The sequence below is a fragment of the Danio rerio genome, chromosome 21 (assembly GCF_049306965.1).
Source record: "Danio rerio strain Tuebingen ecotype United States chromosome 21, GRCz12tu, whole genome shotgun sequence".
Taxonomy (NCBI): domain Eukaryota; kingdom Metazoa; phylum Chordata; class Actinopteri; order Cypriniformes; family Danionidae; genus Danio; species Danio rerio.
In genome coordinates this window covers 8,992,059-9,017,500 of record NC_133196.1, presented here as the reverse complement: position 1 = coordinate 9,017,500, position 25,442 = coordinate 8,992,059, and the positions used below count along the sequence as shown (strand labels likewise).

General features: G+C 36.0%; 1 protein-coding gene across 3 annotated transcripts in view; it reads left to right on the top strand.

The window, feature by feature from the left end:
- Nucleotides 1-21,484, top strand: part of pde8b (phosphodiesterase 8B) — a 97,766-nt gene extending 76,282 nt beyond the window's left edge. For all 3 annotated transcript variants that reach the window (XM_021469002.3, XM_009295180.5, XM_009295181.5), the window contains exons 14-22: nt 838-1,002; nt 4,906-4,963; nt 8,715-8,844; nt 8,987-9,185; nt 12,451-12,668; nt 13,111-13,249; nt 13,664-13,831; nt 15,875-16,004; nt 19,771-21,484. In XM_021469002.3, coding sequence (XP_021324677.1) covers nt 838-1,002; nt 4,906-4,963; nt 8,715-8,844; nt 8,987-9,185; nt 12,451-12,668; nt 13,111-13,249; nt 13,664-13,831; nt 15,875-16,004; nt 19,771-19,880 — 1,317 coding nt within the window. In that variant the 3' untranslated portion in view covers nt 19,881-21,484. The remainder of the gene's footprint in view (nt 1-837; nt 1,003-4,905; nt 4,964-8,714; nt 8,845-8,986; nt 9,186-12,450; nt 12,669-13,110; nt 13,250-13,663; nt 13,832-15,874; nt 16,005-19,770) is intronic.
- The last annotated feature ends 3,958 nt before the right edge of the window (nt 21,485-25,442 follow it).

Below are 25,442 nucleotides of genomic sequence, written 5' to 3'. Positions count from 1 at the left end.
ATCCCTTATTCTATCTATAGTTCTTTATGTCCATCTACGTTTTGTTCTATATTAGTATCCATCCATCATTCTATATATCTATAAATCAATCCATCCATCATTCTATAGATCTGTAAATCCATTCATCTATCATCCATCAATTTATCTATCTATAAATCTATCCATCTATTCTATATATATATATATATATATATATATATATATATATATATATATATATATATATATATATATATATATATATGTATATATCCATTCATTCATTCATCCATCCATCCATCATTTTATATATCTATAAATCTATCCATATATCAGCCAATTTAGTCTGTATACTGTATGTTAGTTCTACATACTGTATCTATCCATCTGTTGTCCTGTATTTGTATTTGTCCATCATTCTTTTTTTCTATCTTTTTCCGTTTAATATTATTATATCCAAATCAAGCCTTCATCAAGCTAATTTTAAGCTTAATTCGGTAACATCCTTGTATTTAAATTGTAAGTGTTAAAATATTAGGTCCTGTTTAAATGTAAATATTAGATCCTGTCTGCTTCCTCGATTCTAATTTAGCTCATATTAAAGAAGTGAATGTGAAGTGGTAAATGGATTTTTCAGTGTACTTCAGAATAAAACACAGCATGCAGACACGCACTGAACTCTGTCTGCACTTGCATATTTACGGTTACTTGGTCACGACTGAGCATTTGTTTGTGAGAGTGGAAAGAGAACAGATGTCAACGGGGAAAATTCCTCACACTACAGACGTATTTATGCATCTAAGCCTTTGATTAGTGGTTTGTTTTGGTCTCTCACTCTTTGTCTTCAATCTGTTTTAGGTGATAAATATCATTAACGCCGCGCAGGAGAGCAGTCCGGTGACGGTAGCGGAAGCTCTGGATCGTGTTCTGGAGATTTTGAGGACCACTGAACTCTACTCACCCCAGCTGGCGTCAAAAGAGGACGATCCCCACACCAATGACCTGGTCGGGGGACTCATGAGTGTAAGTCGAGAGTCAAGTCCACTGCTTTCTTTTATTTGTGAAAGGCATGTATTTGATTTCTGATTTTTTTTTTATTTTGCTAAAGAAAAAGAAAAAAAGTGCTTTTTTTTTCTTTTTTTTTGCTTTAGTTTTTTTTTTTTTTTTGCTTTGGTTTGGTTTGGATTTTTTGTTGGATTTTTGTTGTGTTTTGTTTTGTTTTGCTTTCTTTTCTTTTCTTCGCAGTGGTTTTAGGAAACGTTTTTGCATTGTTTTTGTTTTTTGTTGGGGGTGGATTATTTTGTTTTTGTTAGTTTTTTGGGTTTGGTTGGGTTTTGTTTGCTTTGGTTTTGTTTACTTTGGTTTTGTTTGTTTGTTTTTTGTTTAATTTTGTTTGCTTTGGTTTGGCTTGTTTTTTTGTTTTTGTTTTTTGCCTTGGTTTGGTTGGTTTTGTTTGCTTTAGTTTTGTTTATAGTTTTGTTATGTTTGCTTTGATTTTTTGCTTTGGTTTTGTTTGGTTTGGTTTGTTTTTTGTTTTGTTTTTTTGTTTTTTGGTTTTGTTTGCTTCGCTTTTTTTTTTTTTTTTGCTTTTTTTGCTTTTGTTTTGTTTGCTTTGTTTTTGTTTTTTTTGCTTTTGTTTTGTTTTGTTTGCTTTAGTTTTGTTTGCTTTGGTTGCTGTTTTATTTTGTTTTGTTTTGTTTTCTTAATATTTTTACCCTTGAGTTCTAATATTAATCCTACCTTTTTTTTAATAAATGACCCTTTTACTAATATTACTGACCCTATTTTATTTTATTTTATTATCTTATTTCATTTTATTTACCCTTCCGTTTAAGACATAATTTATAATATTTTGTAATTAATCATTTTATTTAGTTAGTTACTCTAACCTTTTGATGTACAGTATAATTAATGTTATTTAATAACAATCATATATTTTATTTTATTTTATCTATAACAATAAATCATTCATTGCATGTTATTACTTGTAAAATTATTATGAATTACTTTTATTATTAAGCTATTTTTAATTAAAATTATTACTGCACAATTTTTATTTGATTAGATTTTTATTTATATCATTATTATTTTTACTTATATATAAAATTCTTGATTCTTCTTAATTTTATCTATTTTAATTAAAACATTTAATTAAATTTTTTAAACATTTATTTATTTTATTTCTAACTCTTAAGTGTATTCATTTCATTACTAAACCATACTTTATTTTAGTTTTACTTTTAGTATTTGTTTATTTTTTAGTTTATTTTATAAACCTTTGTGGTACAATACATTTTTGGTTATAATGTATAGAAGTATGTATTTTTATATTATTGAATTTAATCGTTTTTTATTTAAAGCACAACCCACTCCGGCTTTCCATCATATTGTGCACTAAACATTGCTCAAAAAAACTGCAGAAGTCATCTTACACCCACCCGATATAGCCTGAAAATACTCTTCAAACACGTTCAGCACAAAGACATCATAAACATTACCGATTGATGTCAAACAGCTGAGACATTTCACCTGTACTCACATAAAACCCCGAGCAGATTTTTTCAGTAGAGAATCATCATTACGGGACAAATTGAGAGCTTTTCTGCCAGGAAATGGACTCTTGTATATGCCGTGTGACTGGAGATGTCAGGAGATGCGAACGCTTGTGTTTTTGGTGGCATAGATGCATTGAGCTGCATGTGTTCTGGCACACGCTGGTTCACAGTTAGCCAGCAGTCTGTGTTTACACCGCAGTCCCACTGTCTGCCATATACTCGTCTTTTACACTTACAAACCAGATCGCAATGTTTCACACAAGCACAGAGCTGTTAGACTGCAACATAATGCTTTTCTTACTTAGAGTTTTCGTCTAGTTTCTAATCCAAATATCTCACAATTCTTAAATCAAGAAGCTTTTCTAGACAAGTTAAAAATTAATTGTTTTGTTTTCGGAATAAGTCAAAATGACTTGAGTTGTTGATTAGTAAGAACACTGATTATGATGCAGTTCCTAGAGAAACAGAATAATAAATGAGAAAACAGTGGGCGTGGCCTGTTTTTTCTACTGTGAGCTGATTGGCGAATGCAAGCATTTCATTCAGAAAGATCTGGAAAAGGGTTTGAGGAGAGTTATCAGACTCCTCCTCCTCAACATTTCTGTTTGATGTCATAACTGACAGTAGGAGGGGGCGTGGTTAAGTATGTTAGCCCCACCCATTACCTCAGACAGACCTAATCTCAGAAATTGAACTGAAAAACAGGAAGTGGATTTTTACACGTTAATTTTAGATTACAAGAGCAAACTATTTTTGTAATACCTGCACAGATGAATTGTTCACCACAAAACTAGCAATGTGCGCTAACAAAATCATACGGTTAGCTTTGAGTTCATGTGTACTTTAAAACCAGGGAAATAATCAGCCAGTCAAGTGAAGCGCTTCCTCTCATAATGTCACGTTTCTCTGTTTCATGAATGTCAAGCGGATGCACAAATCTCCAGAGTTTAGATCAGCTTTTAGAGTGAGGGGTCAAAGGTGCATCACTGCAGCTGCAGGCCTGTGTGTGTGTGTGTGTGTGTGTATGTGTGTGTATGTTTGCATGTATGGTAGTTTGTATGTATGAGTGTGTCTCTTTGTTAGTGTGTGTCTGTTAGCCTGTGTGTTTTTTGTGTAAAAAACGCATGTGTGTGTGTCAGTGTCTGTGTATGCATCTATGCACGTGTGTGTGTGTATGTATGTGCGTGCGTGTGTGCGCGTGCGACTCGTGCGGGCATGTGTGTGGGTCTGTATGTATGTATGTGTGTATGTGTATGCATGAGTGTGTCTCTTTGTTAGTGTGTGTCTGTTAGCCTGTGTGTTTTTTGTGTAAAAAACGCTTGTGTGTGTGTGCGTGTGTGTGTATATGTATGTGCGTGCGTGTGTGCGCGTGCGCGTGCGTGCGTGCATGTGTGTGGGTCTGTATGTATGTTTGTGTGTATGTGTATGTATGAGTGTGTCTCATTGTTAGTGTGTGCCTGTGTGTTTTTCTTTTGTGTGTGTGTGTATGCATCTATGCGCACATGCCTTTGTGTATATATACGAGTGTGTCCCTTTGTTAGTGTGTGTTTCTGTTTGCCTGTATTTTTGTCTGTGTGTGTGTGTGTGTGTGTGTGTGTCTCTGTCTGTGTGCCTGTGTGTTTTTCTTTTGTGTGTGTGTGTGTGTGTGTGTGTGTGTGTGTGTGTGTGTGTGTGTGTGTGTGTATGCATCTATGTGCACATGCGTGTGTGTGTATACACTAGTGTGTCCTTTTGTTAGTGTGTGTCTGTTTGCCTGTGTGTTTTCTCTATGTATCCATTAGTGTGTGTGTGTGTATGTTAGTGTCTGTGTATGCATCTATGCGTGTGTGTATGTATGTATTAGTGTGTCTCTTTGTTAGTTTTTTAGTGTTATTGTCTGTGTATATGTGTGAGTGTATGTACAGATGTGTGTGTTAGTGTGTGTATGTATCTATGTAAGTATGTATGTGTGTGTTAGTGTCTGTGTTAAGTATGTGTGTGACTGTGTCTATGTGTATGTGACTGTGTATTTGCTGTGCGTATGTGTGTTGCGTACATGCATGACTATGGCACACACACACACACACACACACACACACACACACACACATACACTAGAGTGTGATTATCCTGCATCTGCTTCATCTCACTCAGAGTTTGTTTTAAGTGCTGGATTGTTGAAGCTGAGTCTGGATCAGTTTTTCGGTGTGTGTTTAATATCCTGCAGCTCTGATAAACGGCTCTTCTCCTGAGAGAGAGAGTGAATCATGGCTAGCGTGTCAGTGCGCTGCTTAAGTCTGCTGTTATGATTATGTTGGCTTGAAACAATATTTTGGCCTTTTCTCTTTGATTTCACTCAGATTTACTGTTGTGTATTTCTTCTTCACTGCAGGACGGACTCAGAAGGCTCTCCGGGAACGAGTACATCTTCTCCAAAAGTGCTTTACAAAGTAGGTTCATTGTCATTATGGGCAATTGTGTGTAGAATTTCGAGGAAATAAATGAATTTAATCCATTTTTGAATAAGGCTTTAAAATAAAAAGTCAAGCGCTAGGAATACTTTCCAGATGCCAGACCTTTTTCTTGTCTGCTGCATGGAGGGTGCCATAGCGACCAGCGTCTTCCGGCAGAATGTTTAGAACTTCCGTTTACAGCGTTTACAACCGGTAATTTGCGCTCCGAAAATGGGTTTCGTTAGCACTTTGAGTAGATTACGGAGTGTTTTTGTGACACACAACTTTAAAAGGTGCGTGTTAAAGCCGTTATAATCTGTCAGATCTGTGGTTCAAGCGCGAGAGAAAAACGTTCTCCTATTTAACGTGTCTGCCGTCCGAAATACAGTGTGTGTGTGTGTGTGTGTTCCCGGCCTGTTAGCTGACACACACACAAACACACACACGCAATATTTCAGTGCATTACAGAGCACACCAGTTTACTGGCATGAAGCTTAACAGGTGTGTAAGTCATGCAATTTACAAAAATGACCAATAAATGTGCGTTATTGATACTGTGCTGGCTGGTTTGCTGTTCATTCTAATCGCGAGCCGTTTGTTTCATTTCGTGTGTAGTATTTACCACGGTTTGGGTTTTTCTGTCATTTCAAAATGTCTCTTTATTTTCACTTTGTCACAGTTATTAAATCAGTGTGTTAGTGGGACAGAACAGGCTACGTGTGTGTGTCAAACATTTTGGTGAATTAAATTTGTTTAGGTTGGTCTTTAGCGATGACGAGGCTTGATTTAAATGGTACAAGATGCCGTCTGACAACGAGGAGAAAATGCTTCACAGCAGTTGTTTTCCATCCAATTAGATCGCATTTTTTTAATGAGTCCAGGAGATGGCACTGATCGACAACAGTATTAGTTCAAAGAGGAGAAAAGCAGGGAAAATAGATTAAGGGCATTTGCTATTTACATGACGGACTTTGTAAGTGGAAAAATTGAGCATTTCACTAGCAAGAAAACAGTTAAACAGAGCATCAACAGCGCGAGAATGAGAGATAAGGTCTTCTCATTATTTACTTTCACTTTCGCTCTCGTGGATAGGGAAACATGTTGTACGCACAGACATCTATTAGCCTATACATAATAAATTTAGTTTGTTTGGCGCAAAGATTTGTTTCAAAACTATTTCTAAATTCAGTTCTAGTTTCCAGCAAACAAATAAATGAACAATAATAATGAAGTGTGCTCAAAACTGAGTTATATCCAACTACACAGGCTGTGCCCCATATATTCTAAAACCTGACAGGTGGGCAAAACTAAGCTTGTTTTTAATAAAACAAATATAAATATGCATATAATAAATAATACTGCTAATAATAATAATAACATTATACAAAAGCACATTGACATGAATTAACTAAAAAAGAAATGAATGCATGGAGGCAGTGGTTTTTATATTTATGTAGGCTAGAAAATAATATTTTTTGTAATATTTTAATCCTTTATATTTATAGCCTATATAAATATCCTTATTATATCCTATATATATATATCATTAAAATTTTAATTATTTTTTATTTGTAAAGATATTTGCATATTGCTGTACCCCTTTGTGTATTAAGCAATGTGTTAGTAAGGTGCACAATTAACGCACTCTGAGCTGGACTATAGATCTGATTTGTGCCTCAACACACCTCTTTTTTTTACCAGAATGCCTATGGGCGCACATATGAGCACAAATACATTTGCTATTTAAACAGCGTGGTGCAAAACGTCAAAATGACTCTTGCGCCAAGTGGAAACTAGCAAACAACAATTGCGTCACACCTTGTGCCGCATTGCCCCGGGTGTATGAAAGGGCCCTAAAACTATGGCTGCGTCCGAAACCGCCTACTACTCAGTAGGTACTGCATTTGAATGTAAACATACTACTCGGCCATTAGATAAGTGCGTTCTATACAGTATGATTGTGAAAAGTATGAATGGAATTCGGACGTACTACATCTGCCATTTTGTCATGGTCACGCGACCTACCTGCGTCATTTGCGTCTTCACTCCCATTCATGAATTCGCTCGCGGGGCATCATGGGATAGCGCAGCATGCATGGGATGCGCACTCCAGAATCTCGCCGGAAGTAGTAAGTCATCCAGGTACTTCTCGCATACTGATTTTCGAATTCTATGAATTCGGACATACTACTCGGCTCTCATACTAATTTTAGTGTACTATATAGACCTTTTTCTTGCAACACAAAATTACCCATTATGCTTTGCGTGTATGCGCAAGGAGAATGCGAAGAACTTCCGGTCGGCAGCTGATGCGTGTAAACAGTCACATTTGGACAGCTTTGAGACGATAGTTTTAATCTATTTTACCTGCTTTTATCCTCTTTGAACTAATACTGTTGTCCATCAGCACCATCTCCTGGACTCATTACTTAAAGAAATGCGATCTAATAGGATGGAAAGCTGCTGTGAGGCATTTTCCCCTCTTTGTCAAACGGCATCTTCTGCAGTTTAAATGAAGCCTTGTCATCGCTAAAGACAACATTTTCTCTTTATTTCAAATATATAACCAGCCCAAACAAATGTAATTCACCAAAATGTTTGACACACACACGTAGCCTGTACTGTGCCACTGACACACTGATTTAATAACTGTGACAAAGTGAAAATATAGGCTAGTGTCATTTCGAAATGACAGAAAAACACAAACCGTGGTAAAAACAACACACGAAATAAAACACAAACGGCTCGCGATTAGAATGAACAGCAAATCAGCCAACAGAGGATCAGTAACAGACTTTTATTGGTCGTTTTTGTAAATTGCACGACTTTTATAAGTCACCTGTTAAGTTTCATGCCAGTACTCTGGTTTGCTCTCTCTCTCTCTCTCTCTCTCTCTCTCTGTGTGCGTGTGTGTTAAAGAGCCGCCGAGCTAACAGCTGACAGGCCGGGATCACACACACACACACACACACACACACACACACACACACTGTACGTTATTTCTGACGGCAGACACGTGAACTAGGAGAACGTTTTTCTGCTATTTCTGACGCGCTTGAACCACATGTGACAGATTATAACGGCTTTAACACACATTTCTAAGTTGTGTGTCACAAAAACACTCTGTTATCCATTAAAAACGTTATTGAAACCCATTTTCGGAGCGCAAATTACCAGTTGTACACGCTGTAAACGGAAGTTTTTAGCATTATGCCGGAAGACGCTAGTCGCTATGGCGCCCTCCATGCAGCAGCCATGAAAAAGGTCTATAGTATGGAAGTATGCGGTTTCGGACGCAGCCTATAATTTCAAAACTGTCCAAATGTTATGTGACTGTTTATACGATCATCTGCTGACGGGAAGTTCTTAGCATTCTCCTTGCACATACACAAAGAGCATAATGGGTAATTTTGCGTTCTAAGAAAAAGGTCTAGAAATACACACGTTTTTTTTTTTTTTTTTACCATGCTGCCAAGTATTACATTATTAATGATGGGTATTAATAATTCAAAATGACATGATAATTAATAAATTAAACAAAAATATCATGTGATTGTCAGACATGCCAAAAATTACAAAATATTACATGCTCATTCATTTATTCATTTCCTTTCGGCTTAGTCCCTGATTAATTAGGGTTTGCCACAGCGGAATGAACTGCCATATTACATGTTATGTAATGTAACACACAATTTCTAAAAAAAAAAAAACAAGACAATTAACGTTTAATTTCTCCTGTAATTGTCAGACATGAGTCAGAGTCAGCTGGGTGTGCCCGTCCCGCTGAATGACATCCCGCCGTCCATCGCAGAGCTGCTGAATGAAGAGGAGCAGTGGGAGTTCAACATCCTGGAGCTGGAGGCAGCCACACACAAGAGGTACCAACAGGACATCAGCATTTCTTTCATTTCATTGTCTGAAATGTAGTATTAACGTGTGTGTGTGTGTGTGTGTGTGTGTGTGTGTGTGTGTGTGCGTGCGTGCGTGCGTGCGTGCGTGTGTGTGTGTGTGCGCATGTAGGCCACTGTCGTACCTGGGTCTGAAGATCTTCTCTGCGTTTGGCGTGTGCGAGTTTCTGAACTGCTCCGAGTCCACGCTGCGCTTGTGGCTGCAGGTGATCGAGACCAACTATCACTCCTCAAACTCCTACCATAACTCCACACACGCCGCTGACGTGCTGCACGCCACCGCTTACTTCCTGCGCAAGGAGAGAGTCAAGGTAAACTCACACAAAGCCTTTTTAAAGGTCCCGTCCAGTGCTTTGAAATGTGCATTTTCTGTTCAACGTTTGACATAATCTCAATTGAAACATGAGGAGAGGGTGGGACATAGAGATAGAGAAGCGTCTTGAAGGGGGTAGGGCATGTTAGATTCTAGAGAGCATTTGATTGGTCAAGATATGATGAGAACCTGAAGTATGAGGAGATGTAAAAAGGTCGTTGATCCATTTAGGCGGAAGTGACAAACTGCAAGCTCTGGATGTTTATGTCAGTTTTTTAGTTTCTAAACGTGAATGTTGTCACTGTTCTGAAGCGCACAAGATTATAGATATTCTTAAAACTACCAGACTGAAACTAACTTTATTTTTGTTTCATGGGATCTTTAACACGGACTGATGATTCCACACAGTTGCCATAAAATTGTGAATAAAGCATGTTCTGGGATTGATTCTGGTATTGTTTCAGGATTGGGTTTTTTTTTTTACCAATTTTTTTCAGACCATTTTGAATATTAATGACTTCACACTGTGCCTCAACCTTTGGTACTTTTGCCAGACGTGTACCCTTGTGCATCGAATCTCAATCTTCTCAACCTTCTCAATCTGGAAAATTATGTATTTTATAATGCATGTATTCTAGTTCCAGCAGATTCTGTCAATCTGCTGTGGAGCATTCTCCTCAGGATGCCCAAAAGCTCAGGAGAGGATGGTATCTTTAGCTGAACAGTACTGTCTGTGCTCCTTTCTTTCTTTCTTTCTTTCTTTTTCTTTTTTTCTTTCGTTTTCTTTTGTTCTATTGTTCATTTGTTCGTTCTATCTTTTTCTTTCTTTCATTCGTTCTGTTGTTCGTTCGTTCTGTTGTTTGTTCGTTCTTTTGTTCTTTCTTTCTTTCGTTCTATCGTTCGTTCGTTCGTCCTTTATTTTTGTTCTTTTTTCAGTTCTATCGTTTGTTCTTTCTTTCGTCTGTTCTTTCTGTTTTATTCATACTTTCATGTGTTCTTTCTGTCTTTCTTTTGTTCTTTTGTTTATTCTTTCTTTTGTTTGTTCATTTGTTTATTCTGTCATTCTTTCTTTTGTTCTTTCTTTTGTTCTTTCTTTTTTCTTTCTTTTTTTTACTTTTGTTCTTTGTTTCTTTTTTGTTCTTTCTTTCTTTCGTTTGTTCTTGCTTTCATTCGTTCGTTCTTTCTTGTTGTTTCTTTCTTACCTTTGTTCTTTCTTTTCTTTCTTTCTTTTGTTTGTTCTTACTTTCATCCACTCATTCTTTCTTTTGTTCTCTTTCTTTTTTTGTTCTTTCTTTCTTTCATTCGTTCGTTCTTTCTTTTGTTCTTTCATTTGTTGGTTCTTGTTCTTTCTTTCTTTTGTTAGTTCGTTCTTTCATTCATTCGTTTGTTCATCGTTTTTTCCTTCATTGGTTCATTCTTTCATTCTTTTGTTTGTTCATTTGTTTGTTCTTTCATTTGTTCTTCCATTTGTTCTTTCATTTGTTCTTTTGTTAATTCTTTTTCTCATTATTTTGTTTGTTCGCTCACTCGTTTGTTTGTTTGTTTGTTTGTTTGTTTGTTCGTTTGTTATTTTTTTCTTTTGTTTGTTCGTTCTTTTGTTCTTTCTTTCATTCTTTCATTCTTTCGTTTGTTCTTTCATTCTTTCTTTTGTCTGTTCTTTTTTTCTTTTGTTCTTTCTTTCATTCCTTTGTTCTTTTTTACTTTTTTGTTTCTTTCTTTTGTTTGTTCATTCTTTCGCTCGTTCTTTCGTTCATTCTTTCTTTCGTTCATTCTTTCTTTCGTTCTTTTGTTAGTTTACTCGCTTGCTCGCTCGTTGTTCGTTCTTTTTTCTTTCATTCATTTCTTTTTTCTTTCTTGCTTTTTTTTCTCTCTTATTGAGTTTGCGTGTACTCTAAGTTCATGTGTGATTGCAAAACTAGTGAAATGGGCATCATGCTTTGCTTTAACCCTAAAGCCTGAAATGCAAGTAGGGACAGTCTATATATGCAATAGCATGTCGCAGAATTGTTGTTATCCCTATAATAGTATATGCAATATACGTGTCGCAGACATTTATTTAATGTATTGATTGTTTATCTAAATTTGACCAATTAGACGGGGCCTTACTATCTGAGCTCTTCATTCATTCAAAGTGTTTAAAAGACCTATAGGATATAAATATAAAAGATTAAAATATTACAAAACATATTATTTTCTACCCTACATAAATATAAAATCCAGACTTTCATGCCTTCTTCATCTCGGGGGGCTTTTTAAATTTATTCATAACAATTTGCTTTTGTATATTGTTATCGTTATTGGCAGTATTATTTATTATATGCATATTTATATTTGTTTTATTAAAAACAAGCTTAAATTTGCCCACCTGTCAGGTTTTAGACCATATGGGGCACAGCATGTGTATTTGGATATAACCCAGTTTTTTTTAACACACTTCATTATTATTGTTCATTTATTCGTTTGCTGGAAATTAGAACTGAATTTAGAAATAGGTTTGAAACATATATTTGTGCTTGACATGCAAAATAAATTATTTATAGGCTAATGGATGTCTGTGCATACAAGGTTTCCCTATCCACAAGGGCGAAAGTGAAAGTAGATAATGAGAAGGGCTTATCTCTCATTCTCGCGCTGTAGATGCTCTGTTTAACTGTTTTCTTGCTAGTGAAATGCTCAGTTTTTGCATTTACAAAGTCCGTCATTTAAATAGCAAATGCGCTATGGCACAACGCAACTTAAAGGGAATGGGAGATGAGACTCTGATTGGTTTATTCTCAAAACACACCTATAACTCATTAAGAAAATAAACTCAACCCTTTTAGACCATGCGCCACGGCGAAAAGCTGATTTTTCCATCCTTAAATTAGCAAAAGTGGATTCTGACACGCACTAACTACTTTTGCGCTCTGCGCTTTGCACTTTGTGCATGGATCGTCAAAATAGAGCCCTAAATGTTTGCACCTTGACACCGTTTTTTTATCTGAATTAGAATTAATTAGATTAGAAATAGTCTTTTACCTGTTTATTTTAATGTCATTAAATTAATCATTAATTTCGAAAACAGCTAATAAAAATAAAATTTTTTAAGGGAATCTTATATTATACGAAAAATCATTATTGCAATACTTAACAATAGTATCACAAGTGAAAAAGCTTTTCTGTTATTGACTAAATCATTGCCATGTAAGCGTTGTCTCAGGCATGATGCGAGGTGATGCAGTTCAAATATTATTTACAAACATTAATCTGTGCTGTGTTTACAGGCCAGTCTTGACCAGCTAGATGAAGTTGCCGCTCTGTTAGCTGCGACAGTTCATGACGTGGATCATCCGGGCCGCACAAACTCATTCCTGTGCAACGCAGGCAGTGAATTGGCCATTCTGTACAACGATACAGCCGTACTGGAGAGTCACCATGCTGCTCTCGCCTTCCAGCTCACCGTACGGGACAGCAAGTGCAACATCTTCAAGAACATGGAAAGGTACCAGTGCCTGCTTAAAATGTCACTGTTGTGCTCAATAAAGGCTCCCCAATATATACAAATGAATACATACTAGCACTTGAAGAAAAATATTATGCTAGGTCCTGAAAAATAAGTTGCATGAAAATAGACTAGTACAGTTTATATATTGAATGTTAAAATGACCTGCCATTGTGGAATCAGCATTGCCCTCTGAGTTTCCGAATAGGTTTGTTTTCACATCCAGTCTCTCTAAACCCTACCTTCCAAAAGCCTACTATGCACTGATTGGTCAGATGCTCCAGTCTGTTTTGATTGGCTGAAACCAAGCACTTATTACCATATAAGAATATCAGTTCGTCTTCAACACTTGTAAACACAGTGATATAAACGGTAACAGTCGTGTACGTTTTAATGATATTTTTTATTTTGTACTAACCTCTTTCAACCTCTCAATATCCAGGACTCAGTTTCGGACGCTGCGGCAGGCCATAATCGACATGGTATTGGCAACAGAAATGACTCGACACTTCGAACACGTCAATAAGTTCGTCAACAGCATCAACAAACCCATGAGTGCCATAGAAGAGACAAGTTCCAATGTAAGACACTTCACGCGTTACTGTTTTTCCATACTGTGTGTACAGTTGAAGTCAGAATTATTAGCCCTCCTGTGATTTAGTTTTTTCTTTTTCAAAAATTTCCCAAACGATAACCATTATTATACAATGACTTGCCTAATTAAACCAGTTAAGCCTTTAAATGTCCCTTTAACTGAATACTAGTATCTTGAAAAATATCTAGTAAAATATTATGTACTGTCATCATGGCAAAGATAAAAGAAATCAGCTGTTAAAAATGAGTTATTAAAACTTTTTGTTTATAAATGTGTTAAAGAAATCTCTCTATTAAACAGAAATTGGAAAAAAAATGCACAGGGGGCTAATAATTCTGACTTCAACTGTACGTACAAATGAGTGTCGTCTGTAAGCAATGCTGATCTCTATGTGAAACAGAGTGAAGGCAGTGATTGTGAGGGTCAGGCCAGTATTCGTAACTCTCCTGAGAATCGGCTACTGATTAAACGAATGCTGATTAAATGTGCGGATGTGGCCAATCCCTGTCGACCGCTGGAGCTCTGCATTGAATGGGCCGGTCGCATTTCAGAGGAGTATTTCGCTCAGGTAAACAAGTTCATACATACAGTATATGAAGTCCTCGTGCATATCCTGACAATGTCTTTTTAATGTCAATGAACCCCTTTCACACAGTGATACCGGTGAATATCCGGAACGACTTTACCGGTACATTCAAAAAAGCGCTGTTCACACAGGCACAGACTTTTTTCGGAAAAGACAGTTCACACATTAATTCCAAAATACCGGTAAATTCTGACGTCATTAACTAGAACCAACCTCTAAACGGCTTTTGTTGACGGTTGATGGTACATAATATGTGTGTGTGCTGGCGCTCACCAGCTGCTTCACGTGCACACGTGTCAAGCAACTGAAGCAAAGCTTGAAGGTAAACAAACAGCGGTTAATCATAAGCTTTTTATTGATCATTTTTTCCATGGCATTAAGGCATTAATGGCATTAAGACGGAACATAGAAACTTTATCTGACTAACGTCTAGAAGCTAAATGTGTCTGGAAAAATAATCAAAGGCTTTTTTTTTATAAACAGCGCAAATGTGAATGCGTCTGACTGTTCTGATTTGCTGGAGTAGATGTTCTAATCGGGAACATGCTCTTTCTAGCAATTTTCCTTCAGCATTCACACCGAGCAGCATTCCGGCGTATTACCGGTAGTTTTACAACTTATCTTTTCGGAAAATTGCCCAAATGAATTTACCGATGCTTTCAAAAAGGGCCTGTTCACACATGATCCCTGTCTGGAAAATTAACGGTAGTTATCCGGAAAGGTCTGTATATGTGAAAGGGGTAAATGTCTTTTCATTGACTTTTATTGACATTTAACATGACTTATAATGTTCAGTAGTAGTTAATGTATGTAGTAGTTTATGTTATATTATATTATATTATATTATGTTATATTATGTTATATTATATTATGTTATATTACATTATTCATTTTTCATAATATATCTTAATATATATATATTTATAATATATATATATTTATAATACTTAATATATATCTTATAATATATATAAATATTTATTTGGATGGATGGATGAATGGATGGTTGTTTGGATGAATGGATAGTTGGATGGATGGATGGTTGGATAGATAGATAGATAGATAGATAGATAGATAGATAGATAGATAGATAGATAGATAGATAGATAGATAGATAGATAGATAGATAGATAGATAGATAGATAGATAGATAGATAGATAGATAGATAGATAGATAGATAGATAGATAGATAGATAGATAGATAGATAGATAGTATAATATTAGTAATATTTATATTTTAGTATATAGATAGTATTATATTTGGTATAAAATACTAAATTAATTATTATTTATTAAAGTAAGTGCTGAGACTAAAATCATAATCGTATTATTTCACATTATAGTTATTTCTTAATATTGTTACAAAAACTTTATTTTATTCATTCATTCATTTTCTTGTCGGCTTAGTCCCTTTATTAATCCGGGGTCGCCACAGCGAAATGAACCGCCAACTTATCCAGCAAGTTTTTACGCAGCGGATGCCCTTCCAGCCGCAACCCATCTCTGGGAAACATCCACACACATACACACACACACTCTTACACTACGGACAATTTAGTCTACCCATTTCACCTGTACCGCATGTCTTTGGACTGTGGGGGAAACCGGAGCATCCGGAGGAAACCCACACGAAGGCAGGGAGAAGATGCAAACTCCACACAGAAACGCCAACTGAGACGAGGTTCGAACCAGCGACTCAGCGACCTTCTTGCTTTGAGGCGCCAGCACTACCTACTGCGCCACTGCCTCGCCAACTTTATTTTAGATAACGCATAATAAATCCTAAGATATAGATAGATATTGCAAAATAAATATTTTATTAAGGCATTTTTAAATAAAACAAGAGATTGTTCTACATTTTTGTGTGATAATGCACAAAACTGAATCGTTCATTTAAAAAAAAAAAAAAGTCTCATAATTTTTTTTTGTCAATAAATTCCAAAAAAAGTTTTTGTTAATTATTTGTTGTCCTTTCTTTCCTCAATCATTTGCTTTCTGTGTCTGTGATGTCTTGGTTTTATTAGACTGATGAAGAGAAAAGACAGGGTTTGCCGGTTGTCATGCCAGTGTTTGACCGGAACACCTGCAGCATTCCTAAATCCCAGATCTCCTTCATCGACTATTTCATCACAGACATGTTTGATGCATGGGATGGTAAATATGCACACTACACACACACGTACAAGTTCAGAGGTTTTATTTCAAAAACAAACATAACAAAATCCAGTGTATTAATCACAGAGACTGCAGTTTGACATGCTAATAAAGTAGATAGATAGTTAGACAGAAAGACAGACAAAGATAGATAAGTAGATGGATGGATGGATGGATGGATGGATGGATGGACGGACGGACGGACAGAGGGACGGATGGACAGACAGACAGATAAATAGATAAATGGATGGATGGACGGACTGACAGATAGATCTGTGGATAGATAGATAAATAGATAGATAGACGGACAGACGAACGGATGGACTGACAGATAGATAGATAGATAGATAGATAGATAGATAGATAGATAGATAGATAGATAGATAGATAGATAGATAGATAGATAGATAGATAGATAGATAGATAGATAGATAGATAGATAGATAGATAGATAGATAGATCGATGGATGGATCGATGGATGGATGGACGGACAGATAGATAGATCTGTGGATAGACAGATAAATAGATAGATGGATGGATGGATGGATGGATGGATGGATAGAGGGATGGATGGACGAACAGATAGATATATATGGATGGATGGATGGATGGATGGATGGATGGATGGATGGATGAATGGATGGATGGATAAACGGATGGATAAATGGATGGATGGACAGATCTGTAGATAGATATATTTATTAGCTCCCCTGTATATTTACTCTAACTAAAATAAAACAAGACTATTATAGTAAAACTGTGAAAAATTCCTCGCTCTGTTAAATATTGTTTGAGCAATACTTGAAAAAGAAAAAAAAGGAGGGCTGTAATAAGCCTCAAACACTAAGGGGCAAAAGATCGTTCTGTTTGTGTGTCTCTTTGAGTGGGAGAGCGAATATATATTTTCCCAGGCGTCTCCTGACACATCTGATTCTCCTAAGCGAGATCAAACGCTCCATTAGCTGCAGAAGATGTTGGACCGGAGGGCTTGAGATCCAGGCTTGTGTTAGATTGCTGAGAGGTTGTGATCATGTTATCTGGAGGTTGAGCCGACTGTGGCGAGCTTTGGAAACTTGAGGTTGTGTGTTTCCCACTGAGCCAGACCCTAGAGAGTAAACCTGCTCACTGTCAACACACAACACTCGTGATGTCACGGAAACTTCAGACATACTGGAGAGAGTGCGAGTGTGTGTGAGAGTAAGAGAGGGAGAAGGAATGTGTATCTGCCTGTGTGTGTGTGTGTGTGTGTGTGTGTGTGTGTGTGTGTGTGTGTGTGTGTGTGTGTGTGTGTGTGTGTGTGTGTGTGTGTGTGTGTGTGTGTGAGTGCGTGCGTGCGTGCGTGCGTGTGCGTGCGTGTGTGTGTGTGTGCGTGCGTGTGTGTGCGTGCGTGTGTGTGTGCGCGAGTGTGTGCGTGTGTGTGTGTGTGTGCGCGAGTGTGTGCGTGTGTGTGTGTGTGTCTTTGATTTCCGTAGTCTGAGGTCAGGATGCAGTGAAGCAGAATCTCTTGAGCTCTCTGCAGATTTAGTTCCCAAGGTCACGATCGGGTCAGTTTATCATAGAGGAGCTGTGTTTGGTGTGTGTTAGTATGCGTGTTTGTGTGAGTGTGTATGAGAGTGTGTCTGTGTGTGTGTACATTTAAATGTTTGAGATTGTGTACGTGTGTGTTTGTGTGTTATGTGCACATTTGTGTTAGTGTATGTCTGTTTGTGGATGTGAGGGTCTGTGAATTGTGATTGCATGTGAATTGTGTGTGTGTGTACTTTATTGTGCATGTGTTTGTCTGTTTCTTTCTGTCTGTCTGTCTGTCTGTCTGTCTGTCTGTCTGTCTGTCTGTCTGTCTGTCTGTCTGTCTGTCTGTATAAATGTGTATGTGTGTTTTTGTGTGTGCGCCTCTTATTTTGCCTACATTGCAGAGACCAAAAAGAGATATGTTTTAATCCCCATGAGGAAAATGGCTCATAAATTCTCAGACAGAATGAAGTTCTATTAAAATGTAAAAATGCAGATTGTTTCCTGTGAGGATTGGTTTAGGGGTAGGGTTGGGTTGGGTTGGGTTGGGTTAGGCGTAGGGCTGGACAATAATGGAAAAAAATTATCATGATATCATGTTTCATGTCATTCAATATCGAAAATTATTGAATATTTTTAATATAACATTTTGGGTTTTTTTTGTTTGTTTTTTACACTACATCACTAAGGCAAATTGTTTTATTAGTGAAAAAAAATTGTTAAACTTAATATCTGATCTCTTTATAATAAAATAAACATGGGTTAACAGGGTTTCCGCGGGGTCTTAAAAAGTCTAAAATTTAAAAATCTAAATTTAAGTCTTAAATTTGCTGTTCTAGGTCTTAAATATTTTGCACAGGTCTTATTTTTCCGATGTCCATGTGACGCTACATCTAACACTCATTTTAGATGCTTTCGTGATGTTGTAGTTCTTTATTTCACTAGTCAATTGTAATTTGCGGTATTACAACTACAAATAAGACCAGCATGCACTAGCCTCAGTACGCGCGGCTAATGTGACGTCATTGCTGTGTTTGCGGAGGTTCGCCTTGGGTGCGCGCGTCATGATTTCGGCTGGCGGAGCTCACGAGATGTTTTGAGACTCGCGTGAACAGTTAGCGCAGCGCCGCGTTTTATTTGAGTTGAATATGAAACACTTTGAAGAGATTTTGTCTAAAACAGGTACGACAGGTACGACAAGTGATGCATCATTTAGATTAAATAAAATTTGATTTGAAAATATCTTGAATGGTTATAAAAATCTTTATAATAAATTATAAAAATTATTAAAAATTATTATTTTAAATGATATTAATGATATGACCTACAGTACTTCAGGAAACTTTCCACTTCTCTGTTTATCCGTCTGATTTTACCGTCTGTTTCTTTTGACCGCCCCCTGTCATTTAAAAGAACATCTCATTGGTGAATGTGTCAAGCCTCAAAGCCTCGTCAGTTTCTTGAGGTGCCTGATGCGCTGCCAGGCGAAAGTATAAATCAGCCTTAAGATGTTTGTTTGTTTTTTTGTTTTTGTACTATTTGTAGTTCAATGGTGCATCTAACCTGTATTTAGTACTGTTCAATTTGAATACATTTATCTTACCTCAAATTTTGTGATTTTTTTTTATTTTTTGCATTTTCTCTTTGTGCATGCATGTTTTTGATATTGCGATATAGATATTTATGTGGTCTTAAATTAAATTCTTAATGGTCTTAAAAAGTCTTAAATTTGACATTATGATATCTGCAGAAACCCAGGCTAAAGAGACTCTTAAACATTATAAATAAAATATTACAATGTGTGTGCAATGGTAAAGGCTAAAAACATGAATAATCAAAGTGTGATTAATAACGATAGTGTTAACCTCAAACTCTGTTACCAAAACAAATTATTATAATCAAATCTGAGCTTTCCATTAAAGGAACTGACCATCAAAATTCAAATACATACTGCAACATTAAAAATTGTGAATTTGAATGACCATTTCACCCCCTATGCTAAACAATCTTTCAGGGGTGCGATTCCAAAAACCATCGTTAGTCAATTAAGGTCGCAAGTTCCGTCGTTACAAACATAGTTTGTTGACTTGGTGTTTCCCAAAGCCATTGTTTCCAAAAATTCCTTGCTCTGTTAAACACCAAAAAAAATAAATAAATAAAAAAATCACAGGAGGGTGAATCATTTTGACATCAACTGTACATGCTGTATATCAAGTTTATTTTTTAGATTAATTTCTCTCTGTTTCTCTTTCTCAGCCTTTGCCAGTTTGCCAGGTCTGATGGAGCATTTGGCAGAGAACTACAAATACTGGAAGAACTTGGATGAGATGAAATGTAAAAGCCTTCGGCCTCCACCTCCTCCATGACCCTTTCGACGCCCTTACCCCTGAGGTCAAAGGTCAGAGGTTACGCCGTGAATGTAGCATCTCTGTCAGGCCTCCAGGTTTCCGTCCACTGAACACAGATCAGCAGCCCTGTTTCCACATCTAGCGACAATCGCCCGGTAACAAGGGTAAAACACAAACAAATGACAAAACGAATGCACTTTATCAGCATACAGTCCTCTTCCAGCATCTTTCACTTACGTCTCTTCTCTTTTAAAAAAATACTCAGCTGTTTTTAATGATTTATGGACAATTATTTTTGTAATGTCTGACATGAGAAGATAAAGACTGATCTTTGACCGGTAGAGGACTGTATATGTTTTACACGCTCAACTATGGGATTTAGAGTGGGACTGACATGTGAGCTATACATGTGTATACATTAACAGATACGTGGATCACAGATCCAAATGCCAAAGGGCTTTATTTGGACTTTGAAGCAGATATAAGGAGGACAAAAAACTTTGGAAACCACAAAGGAGCCAATAGTGAGCCCTGAGGCACTCCCTTCAGTCTCGCCTTTATTCATTTGATAAGATTCAAATTTTGTGGACAGACTCAAATGTCAAGTTGCCAAACTGAAAGAACTGAAGATGCATTTGCATTCGGATGATGAATCGGTGTTGACCAGCACCGAGCGCAATTCAGTGTGCGAGAATGTAAAAACGACGGATCAGCCTGCTGCGGGCCGTCATTATTCCGGCACTTTCTGTATCAGAACGACTCAAGCCTTTCTCAGACTCCAAGGACTGGTAAATAATGATCAATAATTTTGATATAAATAGCCAATAATAACAAAGAATATATTTCTCTGAAACACTGTATATCCCGACACATACTGTAATAACGTGAATCGTGATAATGCGTGTCTGTGTAAGGGTAGAGCGGGTGTGTGTGTGTGCTTAGTGATGAATGTATACACATTTTACACATTAACATTCCTACTTCACGCAAAAGTCCGTATGGATGCAACATTCCCTTAAAAAAGAAACAAAGATAAGAGTTATCCTCTGTGTGAAACCAAACTCCAGCACAGCCTCATGAAGAGACCACTGAAACTGATGGTGGACTCGCACGTATTACAAGTGTTACATAGGTTTTTTTTTAAGTATTATTTATTTACAAATGAAATCGGCTGTATATCTCGGGTCTAGACACACATCGCAGACAACCTTCGGATGTTTCTGCAAGCCAAAAGCTATCAGGCTCCAAAGGTGCGTTTATAATCAAGCACAATGATGAGTTTTAAACAGATGTTTGGCTGAAGCTATTTCGACTGGAAACTAGTTTAGTATTCTTGAAATCTGTCACTCTGACCGATTGGTGAGACAAAAGATGTTTTTGTTAGGCAAAACTGCAGGAGTCATTTGTTATTTGTGCACCTCATTACAGTTGGACACGCAGCTGAACTGCACTGGCTCGCAGACAGGCTTAGTGGGAATTTATGAAATGTTTGTATTCAGTTGACATTCAGCCTCTTACTCTTTATGTTGTATAGACGCGATCGGAAAGAAGCTCTTGAGGACTTTTAAGATGACGGTTCTAGAACACACCAGCACAATAAAGCAGAGGGTTTTAGCATGTTATACACTGTTCCAAACATTGATATGTATACATAGATGCCACATTCAGCTACTCGTGTTAGACCTTGAGTGTCCACAGACGGATGGGTTACACTTGACAGCATACTGTATGCATATATATGCATACAGTTGAAGTCAGAATTATTAGCCCCCCTGTTTATTTTTCCCCAATTTCTGTTTAACGGAGAGCAGATATTTATTCAACACATTTCTAAACATAATAGTTTTAATAACTCATCTCTAATAACTGATTTATTTTATCTTTGTCATGATGACAGTAAATAATATTTGACAAGACACAGCAAAACTTTTCAAGACACTTCTATACAGCTTATAGTGACATTTAAAGGCTTAACTAGGTTAATTAGGTTAACTAGGCAAGTTATGGTAGTTAGGCAAGTCATTGTATAACGATGGTTTGTTCTGTAGACTATCGAAAAAAATATATAGCTTAAAGGGGCTAATAATTTTAAACTAAAATGGTTCATAAAAAATTTAAAACTGCTTTTATTCTAGCCAAATTAAAACAAATAAGACTTTTTCCAGAAGAAAAAAATATTAACAGACACACTGTGAACATTTTCTTGCTCTGTTAAACATCATTTCAGAAACATTTAAAAAAGAAAAAAAAAATTAAAAGAAGGGCTAATAATTCTGACTTCAACAATATATATATATATAAGAGTGATAAATAAATATTTATTAAAGAAATATTTAACAGTTTAAGTTTTTTTTTTTACATTTATTAAATATCTCCTTGATAAACAGAAGAAAAAAAAAGACAAAAAAAACGACCCCAATCTTTTGACCGGTAATATATATATATATATATTACCGGTCAAAAGATTGGGGTCGTTTTTTTTGTCATGGTTTTTTTTTTTTTCTTAATTATTCTGTTTATCAAGGAGATATTTATTAAATGTAAAAAAAAAAAAATTAACTGTTAAATATTTCTTTAATAAATATTTATTTATTACTCTTTTTATATGTAGTTTTAAATGAAATTATTACTCCAGTCATTATTCCTTTTATTACTATTACCATTAATAATAATAATTGATATTAGAGTGATTTCTGAAGGATCATGTGATTCTGAAGACTGGAGTAATGAAGCTGAAAATTCATCTTTAAAATCACTGGAATAAATGATTAAATTAATTGATAAACTACTTTTGAACAGTTATTTTATAGTGCAATAAATTTTCACAATTTTACAAATTGTACTGTATTTTTGATGAAATAAATGCAGCTTTGGCGAGCAGGAGAAGCTTATTTTAAAACTTTTTAAAAATCCTACGGAACCCAAAATTTTGACTGGTAATGTATAATATACACATATATACTTTCAGTTGCAATGACATCATGACATAGATGGGCTTTTCACATTTGTTATTTTTAGGTTATTCTAAATAGAATCCTGGTTTAGTTTTATAGTTTTCTTACATTTCACATAGTTAGTAATTTACACTGTAATTACAATTAATCATGGAAAATATGAACATGTCACATTATGCATTTCAATGTAAACAAAAACAATGTTTTACAGTTTTAATTTCTATAGCTTCTGAGAATCCAAAAAGAGCCATATATTGATAAAAAATGTCATGAGAGCTTTTTACATGGTTTTAACATAAAGATATGATTGAATTGCCTCTTGTTGCAGTTATAAAATAGAATAATAAAAAGCAGGAAATGTTCATGGGTCTATCACATCACCACATTGAAATGGTGCATAAAAGATAGCGTTTCTCATATTATGCTTATACAGTGCTCATTTGCTGTTAATCTTTGCCTAAATGGATCTTTTGCACTGTAAACAGTCACTGTAATTGATGTCCCACCGATATGTTCAATTTTACCAATAACTGGTATCTGGAATCTGATAACCTTCACTTATACATATTTATTTTCTGAGCCTGATTGCAAAAACAAAAACCAGGAATGATATGATTGCTAATATAGCATGAAGCATAACCACGATGGTTGCTCAGTGGTTAGCACTGTCGCCTAGGCCAGTTGTCATTTCTGTGTGGAGTTTGTATGCTCTTCCTGTGTTGGTGTGGGTTTCCTTCGGGTGCTCCGGTTTACCCCACAGTCCAGAGACATGCGATACAGGTGAATTGGATGAACTAAATTGCCCGTAGTGTATGAGTGTGTGTGTGTGATGGTGTTTCCCAGAACTGGGTTGCAGCTGGGAGAGCATCCGCTGCGTAAAATAGTTGGTAGTTTATTCCGCTGTGGCAAGTCCTGTTTTATTTTTTTCCTTCTCCGCTGTCGCCTCTAACTTGCATGGTTTGGCATCGGTAGAGCTACACATCGATGGAAGTGCTCTTCAGTGTTTGAACCACACTGAACTGAGCTAAACTGAACTGAACTTAAACACTTAAAAAAACTGACTGACACTGTTCCAATCTACTATGACCTTTTATGTGAAGCTACTTTGACACAATCTACATTGTAAAAGTGCTGTACAAATAAAGCTGAATTGAATTGAATAAGGGACTAAGCTGAAGGAAAATGAATGAATGAATGAATGAATGCAATTATGTTTGTCATAAGCACATTATTAGACCCCCCCCCCCCCCCCCCCCACGAAATGATGCAATTTTTTTACTGAGGTCAGAAAATTTAGCCCCCTTTGATTTTTTTTCTTCTTTTTAAAATATTTTCCAAATAATGTTCAGCAGAGCAAGGGAATTTTCCCAGTAATGTCTGACAATATTTTTTTCTTCTGGAGAAAGTCTTTTTTGTTTTATTTCGTCTAGAATAAAAGCAGTTTTTAATTTTTTTTAATCACCATTTTAGGGACAAAATTATTAGCCCCTTTACGCTAATTTTTTCTTCGATAGTCTTCAGAACAAACCATCATTATACATCATACATAACTTGCCTAATTACCCTAACCTGCCTAGTTGACCTAATATACCTAGTTAAGCCTTTAAAAGTCACTAAAAGCTGTAGAAGTGTCTTGAAAAATATCTAGTCAAATATTATTTACTGTTATCATGGCAAAGATAAAATAAATCAAGTTATTAGAAATGAGTTATTAAAACTATTTTGTTCAGAAATGTGTTAAACAAATCTGCTCTACGTTAAACAGTAATTTGGGAAAAAAATAAAATGAAATTGTGAATAAGGAAGATCGGCGATTCATAGAAAGATTACAAATATGGGAAAAATAGCGGGATAGAATGGTAATATATGGTAGAACCTCTGGAAAAAAATGGTTGGTGTGATGTATATACACACCTACAAATATTTAAAGCGATAGTTCCCCCCCAAAAATCGAAATTTACATTCATTTACTTTACTCTCCATCAAGTGCTTCCAAGCATGTTTGAGTTTTTATTTCGTTGAACACAAAGGAAGATATTTAATACATTCTCATATAAGAGAAAGCTTGTAACCATTGACTTCAATAGAAAAAACTAATACTATGGAAGTCAATGGTTACAGCCTTTTCTGCATTCTTCAAAATATCTACTTTAGTGCTCAACAGAAAAAAGAAAATCTAACAGGTTTGGAAGAAGTAAAGTGTGAGTAAACGATGTCAGAATTTTCATTTCTAGGTGAACTGTCCCCTTTAAGTAACACAAAAAATATGCACCTAAACACGGTCATACACATTTCGACACGATTAGACTCCACACATTTCTTTTTAAATCTTTTGGGCCTTTTGGCATTCCATATACAACACACTTCAGTCAATATTTAGAATATGTCTAACATTTTAACACCGTATTGCAATGGTGTACTATGTATACCAAACCTGTCAACATTGAGATGTATGAATAGAAAGAGGGTGGAATCGCAAATAGGGAATATTAGAGTTTCATAGAAAGATAAAAAATATGGGAAAATTCTTTAGCGTTATAAAATGGTAAAATATGGCAGAATCTCTGGGAAAAAAAAGCTTGTAACCATTGACTTTGATAGTAGAAAAATACAAATACTATGGAAG